The sequence below is a fragment of the Opisthorchis viverrini genome (genome assembly GCF_000715545.1).
Source record: "Opisthorchis viverrini unplaced genomic scaffold opera_v5_594, whole genome shotgun sequence".
In the NCBI taxonomy this organism is placed as follows: Eukaryota; Metazoa; Platyhelminthes; class Trematoda; order Opisthorchiida; family Opisthorchiidae; genus Opisthorchis; species Opisthorchis viverrini.
Window position 1 is genome coordinate 78,573 of NW_008752257.1, and position 9,545 is coordinate 88,117.

Here is a 9,545-nt window from a genome sequence, read left to right on the forward strand (position 1 = left end):
TGGAAACAAGCCACAAGCATAAGTGCGAGCGTTCCTGGCGATCACAAACACGCAAAACATCGTTGGCCAAATATTACTGTTCATAGTCTGGTTATTTGGAACATTGAAGTGGCCGTGCAACAGCTTGGCATGAATTTGAGCGGAATATCGGGTCTGCTAACCAGTTAGATTACTTTTATTTACATAATAGTGCAAATTTCTCACTCGCGTTTTGAAAACTTTCTGTTGAGCACCTCCAGTAGAGATGTACAAAGACTGACACAAGCTCGTTTGAATATGTCACGCACCACACATTTAGTCATATTAAGCCAGTAGTGTGAAGTTTACCAATATTGCGCTAAACTGATATTTTACCATCATGTAACACGCGCTTACGTTGGCTTGGATAAAGCAGCGAGCAACGCTTGTATCAGTTAAAACGCATTTCTTGCGGAATGAACACTTAAGAACTCTCATCCAAGTCTAATAAAGGGAGCACAATCTCTCCGTAAGCATTCAGGATGCACGGCCAGGAGTGGTCAAGTAGAAGGCTAAATATAATACCAGCTGAATATTCAGCACCTAAAATATTGATGCGCTTAGTACGTATTCATCTGGGAGTCAAACACCGCAACTTCGTCAAAGAAAGTGCTTGCTTAGATAGACCTATTGTTGTGACAATTGCATGTTGACAAACTTTACTGACATCCAGTTGATACATATATAATAGAGTAAACTGCGTTCAATGATGCAAAACAGATTAAAGGTGGGCTGGTTAAATAAGATGTTGGAAATACGCAAACTTTTCTGCGTCTACTTGTATCCCTCCGGCAATAGCAACTGCGAAAAAGCGTAAATCGAATTTGTGGCCTTTAGCGTTTTTGACAATGTGAGGCCAAACGTGTAGTCAACTATAAGCTGGACGGAACAATTTGTGATAAAAAACCTCATGCAACGACGTGTTTTGAATATTCTCCCAGGATAAATAGCGGAAGATAGAGTATGCCATATTATTGTAATGGAATTGTTCAGGAATTATTCACAGTGCCTTGAAATTAACCAAAAACCTGATCTGTGAAATGCCATTGCAAAGCCAGAAAATTTGACGGCTGCAAATTGAAAAAGACCAAAATTTAGTTCTACGTTCTTTCAAGAGGAAGCACGCCTGATCAGTATTCTAGTGTATTACAAACCGCAGAATACGGCGGCCTGCAACAACCGTAGACAGATATACTGTACCTTAGCCTACCTCACGTTCCGCTCGCTGATAAGGCAAGAGTTGTTTTACTTCATAGGATATCGACATTATTATTTTCTAAGCATCTTCGTTATGCGGGACTACAAAGAGGTGGGTATAAATGTGTTTTCTTATTTCGCGAAGGTTAATGTCGGGGACAACGAATATTCGGGACACACAATCAGCACTGCAAAGTATCATCATCATCGTTACCACCTGCCGGACAACAAATTCGCTTTCCAAATGCATACGAGTTGACCTGTCCGACAGTGAAAGCATACCCTGAATAGAAATTTTTCCTCATACGGCACGATAATCAACGCTACTTTTCGTTTGTCTCTGTTTGCCCAGTCTATAAGATCTGATAGCAAGTAAAGTAAAGTGGAAAAACACATTCTTTTCCTCCCTAACTAATATTTTTTGACAATTTTCTCTGGTTGAAATACTCTTTTTTATGAAGAACTAAAGTTTCGGTACGCAGGACATCAAAAGAAAACACAAGGGCTTAACTTACCATGAACAACGGCCTACATAAATACGTATGGATTAGCTCTTGATGAAGATCATTCGCGGTTCTGAGTCTTACAACAACCGAGAATACAGGTTTTAAAATTATAGAGAGCTAATGATATATATTAGGATTTAAATTTGAGTGATTTGGATTTTTGTGGAAATTGCGCAGTTTAATAAAATTTGTCATTAATATTGACGCACTGAACCTTCCGGTCAACCATTAGGATTATTTGGATTAATTTTGATAGCATGCCAGGTGAGGTACTCACCTATGGTTCCGAAATCGTGGATGAGGTTCTGCAGAGGAAAATAAAGAAAACATGCTGATATACCAAGCGGGGCGCACCTATGCTAGGTTGGTAGCATTCAAACAATGGGAGCACAATGCAACTCAGTCAGCACACAAAAAACAAAGCAAAATTAAGTTGTCGTGGCGAAGGAATTCTCTATCTGATGGACATGCTTTGTGGACTACTAAGCTGTCATCGGACGTGTCGTTTAATTTCACACGTGGTTTCGCTAGCTTGTAAAAACGTGGCTCCGAGTCGGCGTGGACTTTGAGACCCGTTAGGAATTAGCAGTTCCTAAACCGGTGTATAGAAGCCGGCATAGTCCCACGATTTGAGGTTTGTAAAGCTTTATCATTTTACTATTGTACTTATAGTACCGCATTTGTGGATAAACCTCCATTTGAAAGAATTGGCCAAAAGGATACCTGTGTAATTCACTTACACCCCAGTGGACAGCAAGAGACTCACGCTGTTTGAGAATAGCCCTGTTCGGCTTGTGTTAGTCGACGAGATGCACAAATGACAGGACGGCCATTTTGTTCGAGAATAACACCTAATCCAGTTGGAGATGCACCAGTTATAACGGTTGAATGATCTTTCGCAGAAAATGGTTTCAAAATAGCGTCAGATTTAAGATAATTGAGTAAAGAACGCAAAGTATTGATCTTTACATTCTAACGACCGAATCACGTATACGTGTTTACCTGCATAGGCTACAAAACTAAGCTTGTCCAAAAGGTCTGTGGAATTAAATGCTTAAGATAGCTTTCAACAAACATTTCAGTGTTTGAGTACCAGAATAACCTGTATAGGCCTAAGCTACTACACTACAACTTTACCCATGCTCTATGACATTTAGGTAATTTGCTATTAATTGGTAAGCTTCTAGCGTTCAAAACATTCTGCCCTCGGTTGAATAGGAGTTGTCAGTTTTTGAGACAACCGTTTGACAAACAATGTTTCAATTGATCTCGGATCCTTGAAATAAAACTCTACATCCCTTAGAAAGCAACAGTTATCAGTCACTTGACTGATTAATAACTTGATTTGCATCGTCATGCGGATCACAGAAACGGTTTGTTGAATAAATAATCAAGCATACATGAACACCTTGAATATTTGCTTGCATATTATTATTTTAAACATATTTAATTTCTGCACCACAATTTGTACTGCAGAAATCAATCCCTATGTAACGTGAAATTTTGAATTTGCCAGGCAAATTCGGGAAGGATTTTGAAGTCGCGGTAAACAGGGTGTGGCTTTGAGAGGACCTTTCGTTTGCCGTGTGGGTCGTAAATTCCCATAAAGATGTTACCAATCACCCATTAGGGTTGGTAATCAACGCCTCTTCGGCAGGAAACGGTCAACTGTTTTGTTCAAGATTCCGCTTCAAAATTTTTCAGGAAGATGAAAACAGATGGACTGTTCGTATTGGATAGTTATGTGATGAATTATTACTCAGTCGCCTGGGATGTTTTTCACTCCACCCTGTAGAAAAACTCCGATAATCTAATCCTGATAAGCAAGCCCATTACTTGAGTTCCTCTGGGTTAGTTACAATTCTAACACTCTTTAGCAAAAAGTGGTAGTCCAATTCGGTAGTCAACCAATGACCAAATATTGGTTACCTTTAGGTTCCCAAGATCCTTGTAGCGGCGTCCACAGCACCACTATTCCCTTTCGCAATTATGTAAATGTTTTGCGGTCACCGGAAAAACTGCATGCAAAATATTAGTGACGACAAACCTGAAAGCACACCTTTATTCTGTAAACCGACAGTTTCCAACTAAAAATATTTATGTCAGGAAATCATTTAGCCCAGGACTTTTTAGATTTTAATCTTTCTCTACTCTGACTACGCGATGTTGTTTACTAGGAGAGGCGAAATTCAGCAACTTTCCAGATACTTTGAATTAAATCACTGGATGAGTCTATACGACCCGAATTGTTCCTCATAAGTTTCATGGTATATCTATCAGTAATTAATAGTACATTTTGCCATACTAGGTAACCAAGATATAGCATAATTGGAAACGGTCAAAGATATATATATTTCTTATGAAAAATCCAGAGACCAGAACATTCCGGTGTAACGCAGCAGCACTCAGTAACTCGAGTACGTAGGTCAGTTTATTATCAGAACAATACTACGGTCAAAAATGCCATTTTGCAAAGCCTACGCTGCACCTATCTTTTGTTATTTTGTACAGCAATGGTTGTTGAATGATTTATATCAACCTGATTCATACGCACATTAGCACTTGGTAATATTGGTACTAATAACTGGCTTAATTAGAAACCCATGGTATACATCTGTATTGTAGTATTCCTCATAACAAACCATGGGTGGCTTGATTTGTTCTCCCCATCGCCGCAGAATTTGTGCTGGCTGAGAGCGATTGCAGTTTATTTGTAATGATTGACTGAGACCCTCAATATACTTTCATGTGCACCAATTTTTTCTCGTAAATCCGCTTTGCATCTCTTAAAAAGTTAAATCTATTACGGAATTTGTGTAGTCGCTCTATAGCATTTGCTTGCAATTGACTAACAGTCAATGAGTATTCAGGAAAGTTTAGGAAAACGCTTTCAAGGAGAAGATAGATATTGATTTTTGTAAACAAGATGTATATGAGAGTTTTGCTTCCCCGTCCAATAGTCTGTAACTGTTCAGTTGGCATTTTCCAATAGATAACTCCGCAGCGAGGGCCTTTTTTCTTCCACCAAGACTTCTTTTAGAGATTATAAGGTTTATACCTTGTCGCATTATTGCTTAATCACTCGTTCGATCATTTCATGGAAGCTAATTCGGTTCAAGAGGTCAAGTGTAGCCGCAGTTTTTGGCCCTCAGCTGTGTCTGCGAGGATTTAAGCTCTTCTTCCGTAATTTGTAACATGTCACAAGAAATATGTCCTCAGCACCCCTCCTCGGTCTAGATAATGCATCGGATTTGTACCGGGCAACTGTACGGTTTTCGGCATCAAACTATGGTATATAAAATGTTAGTAATGGCTTTGGATCAGATTATGTAACACGGCAGTCCATATATCAAGAGTCAATAGAACAGAGGATCTGCACTACCCTGAGGTCGAATGGGGGCGGAACTTAGTGTATCGTAGCTTAGGCTGATTGACATGTTTAGATTTTCAAACAGCGACGCTTCTAGGCCCAAAGGACAATACAAGAGAACTCAAGAACGTGTGATATAGGCGATGTAAAGCTGGACTAAATGATCACACGCCAGTTGAACGAATAGCATTAGATTACGTAATTTCAAAGTAATTTTAAAGTACGACGTCAAAACGACAACCTCCTGGAAAAGGACATTTCTAATCTACTCACCCCTCAAATTCAAACTCACCATCCAGGATTTTCAAAAATGTTGCGTATTATGGGTGTGGGTGTGATGGTTCCATAGTAGCCCTGCCCAATATAAGAGCGCCACACTTGATTTTTGTTCATCATTTTCTCCAATCGTTTAAGGATATCGAATTCATCTGATGCAAAATAGAAGGCGAAAGAGATGCCTCACTCACGTTGAACCAACCTCCTACTTTACTCATTACGCTTTACAAAGCCATAATAAGAACAATAGGATACAGCTGTTTTCCCCCCAACAACAGCTTATGCGTTAAGTATGTAAACCGCAGATCATTTAGTACATGAAATTGCAAACACATATTGCGTACTTCCTGCTAAATAGTAGTTTGAGTGTTCTTCTGACACTAACGAAGTATCACGAAAGCACCTGTCCATAACGCAAAATTTGTACATGTTATGCGCGTGATAGAGCATGGCATACGGCCTTCACAAAACTGACATTGCCAAGACAGATGCAATAATGATTATTAAATAAAGCGACATTGTATGTACCGGAAAACATTTAATTCAGCAGTACTGGCAGTACACAGTATTTCCAATTCTTGATGCAGTTAGAAGAAATTCAGTGATATCCTCAGGTTCACCTTGTAGAATTACATTTATCAAATCAACATTTTGATAAAAGATGACAATATAATTATTCCAGATAGAACGAACATAGCAAGAATCCTTATGTTTGCAGTTTGCGCACTGCATTCTGAATATAATCCTCTAGCATGTTTCATGAAAATAAACACCTGATATTGTAAAAATACTTGATGGGTGAACTAAACCAAAATGACCTTACATCTAACATGCACAGTCCTTCTGCTTTGTACTACTGGAAAGCATGATACAATTTGCATCGGTGTAGCTGTGCTGCAGTTGCAGGATGGAAACATGTTTTGGAAGGCTTTGGACTAGAAATTGTGTTCTAAGTTTGAACATCCTCCTGGTGGTCCAATCGAAGTTCGAGCACTTGCTCTACCTAAACATGCAGCTCTCCAATTACGGTTGTTTTTCACCGTCAATTTGTTCCTAGGTAACCTGATTGTATTACTCAGTGAAATTGGACTGTCCTGGTACATCACTCGCTGTCAAGCCGTATGTCATCAAGCGTCCATGGTGGCTAAATCTATATGCTTGAGTTTCCACGAGTAACAAAAATATGCCATCCACCCTTGCGAAAAAAAAATCTATATGCTGAGTTTCCACGAATAACATAAAGATGCCATCCACCCTTGCGACAAAAAATATCACGAAAGAAAATAACCCTTTAATGGTTAACGCAAAGTTGATTGTAGATTACATTATATTACAAATTCACTCTAATTTTCAGTTCCAGGATGTTGAAAATTGGTATTTTTGTTTGAGATTCTGCTCTGTTGCGTACTTATGTATCTACTTGAAAAATAAGTTATCACAGTATACCAACCTAGTAGATCGCACAATTCTTATGGTTCCTGTATTTCTCGACCACCGTCTTAAGCCCTTTAATTACGCACTAACTGTGTTCAGATGTGAAGCGGTGCTAGCGCTCACAATTTAAACACATACAATCAACAAATGAATTGTTTTCAGATTTCGCATGATCTGCAAGCACATCGCTCATCCTGTATAACACCGTTCCTGTTGACCTGACAGGCCAAAAAACTTTATATTTATTCTCAGTAAGACAGATGTCGTTTGATGGTTGCGCCGCGGTTTGCACAAACGAGAATGAAGTTAGTGTATTCCGTTTACCTTTTTGGCCTTCGACGCCAGTAACAAGAACAAAAACATGACTTTCGACCGTGATCGCCAGTTAAGCATCAAACCCCACTCCGAGACTGAAGCTGGACAAAAGCGAAAATCCGAAGGTGCACTAGCAATCCAACTAACTGGTGTTCTCAGACCGACTGTTCTAAAGGACGACAAGTCTGGAGGCGAAAAGTTGCATGTGGAGATCCCAGCTGACCCGGAATTCACTGCGGACGACTTGTGCGTACGAATGGACGCAAACTGCGTCGTGGTATCCGGTAAAAGGAAGACTATGGACAAAACTGACAATTTGAGTAGCACCTACATCAAAGAGTTTTCACGTTTATATGATGTGCCACGAACGGTTGACACGTTCTCTGTCAATGCTCAGCTGCAGGGGGGACAAACTCTTGGTAGAAGCACCCTTTTTGCGCCCTTGTACTTCACGATGAACACATTTGAAATTACTCAGTTATCATGCATAAAACTTCATTCTTTTGAAATACAAGCCATACAAAAATCTGCCTGCTGGAATGGGTAAAAGACAGCTAGTTGCTCACCAACCTAGGAGCATGCTGCAGATTGAGGAAAGCGTTTGTGGCTAGAGCAATTGTACCATTCTCGTTGATCTCTATCTTACATGCGCTGGGTTGAGCTGGTAGATTGGGGAAAGCCATGCTGGCTTTGGGGGGCGGTGTTGATTTCATTCTTCTACCCTTGCGAAAAAAAATATCACGAAAGAAAATAACCCTTTAATGGTTAACGCAAAGTTGATTATAGATTACATTATATTACAAATTCACTCTAATCTTCAGTTCCAAGATGTTGAAAATTGATATTTATGTTTGAGATTCTGCTCTGTTGCGAACTTATGTATCTACGTGAAAAATAAGTTATCACAGTATACCAACCTAGTAGATCGCACAATTCTTATGGTTCCTGTATTTCTCGACCACCGTCTTAAGCCCTTTAATTACGCACTAACTGTGTTCAGATATGAAGCTGTGCTAGCGCTCGCAATTTAAACACATATAATCAACAAATGAATTGTTTTCAGATTTCACATGATCTGAAAGCACATCGTTCATCCTGTATAACACAGTTCCTGTTGACCTGACAGGCCAAGAAACTTTATATTTATTCTCAGTAAGACAGATGTCGTTTGGTGGTTGCGTCGCGGTTTGCACAAACGAGAATGAAGTTAGTGTATTCCGTTTACCTTTTTGGCTTTCGACGCCAGTAACAAGAACAAAATCATGTTATGTTCCGCAGGAAGCATTGTATTAGTTGGCGTTTGTGGATGTTAACTTGAAAACGTTAGATTTCGGCCGGAAATATCATAGTAAGAAGCANACAGTATACCAACCTAGTAGATCGCACAATTCTTATAGTTCCTGTATTTCTCGACCTCCCTTTTAAGCTCGTTTATAATCCACTATCTGCCGTCAAATATGTATCCGTGCTAGTGCTAAACGTTTAAACACGTAGAATCAACGAATGAATTTTTTTCAGATTTTGCCTAACCTGCAAGCACATCGCTCATCCTGTAGAACACCATTCAAGTTGACCTGATAGACCAAGAATGCTTAATTTTTATTCTCAGCAAAACAGATGTCGTTTGGTGGGTGCGTCGTGTTTTGCTTTCGACGCCAGTAGCAAGAAGAAAAATATGTTATATTCCGGAGCAAGCATTGTATTAGTTGGCCTTGGTGGATGCTAACTTGAAAACGTTGGATTTCGGCCGGAAATATCATAGTAAGAAGCATTACAGTGCATCTCCGGTAGAAGTGTCCCAGACCCTCGCTGAAGATGCCATTGCATGGGGTCTAGTTATCAGCATGTATCCTTACATATGGAGACCCGGTGGACGTATCACTGGAACCTGTAAATAGCTCTGCTTGTCACCACATGCCGTCACTCTATGTCTCCTGCACGTCACTAGAGGAGAGCTAGAAATTCAACTGCGTTTTGTGAATAATGAGCACATGGTGACAAATTGTGCACTGTTTTAGCCCTGAGTCGCTGCATTATCCGGGGAATGATAAGTGCATCCCCATAGTAGAAAATTTGGAAAGAAAAACTCAGAAAAATTTGAGGAAGAACAATTTCTCGTGCGATCCATCCCTATATGCATATTTCCGACGGAATTTCTTTACAGAAATTTAGCACTCCAAAACCGGCGGAGATAGCCGTGCGGCCCACACCAGTTTCACACGATATACTAAGTTAAGTTTAACACATGTATTTCAACCGTGCCTTCTAGTTATTCTAGTCTTCGGGAAAATCATGCTTCCCTCCATGTCCGTTGGGTCTTTTCCTTCAAATCAACTAACACCATTTTATTCTGAGTTACCATTTTGTTCATATGCTACCAAACATTGGGCGAATAACTTTCCTACCATTTTGCTTTAAAAATTCCCGGG

The 9,545-nt window shown here is 39.8% G+C and overlaps 1 protein-coding gene across 1 annotated transcript in view; it reads left to right on the plus strand.

The window, feature by feature from the left end:
- T265_15551 (hypothetical protein) overlaps positions 1-9,545 on the plus strand; it is a gene marked incomplete at both ends in the record, with an annotated part of 129,053 nt that overhangs the window by 61,317 nt on the left and 58,191 nt on the right. The window contains one exon of the mRNA XM_009178583.1: positions 7,147-7,362. Within this exon, the coding sequence (XP_009176847.1) occupies positions 7,147-7,362 (216 nt within the window). The remainder of the gene's footprint in view (positions 1-7,146; positions 7,363-9,545) is intronic.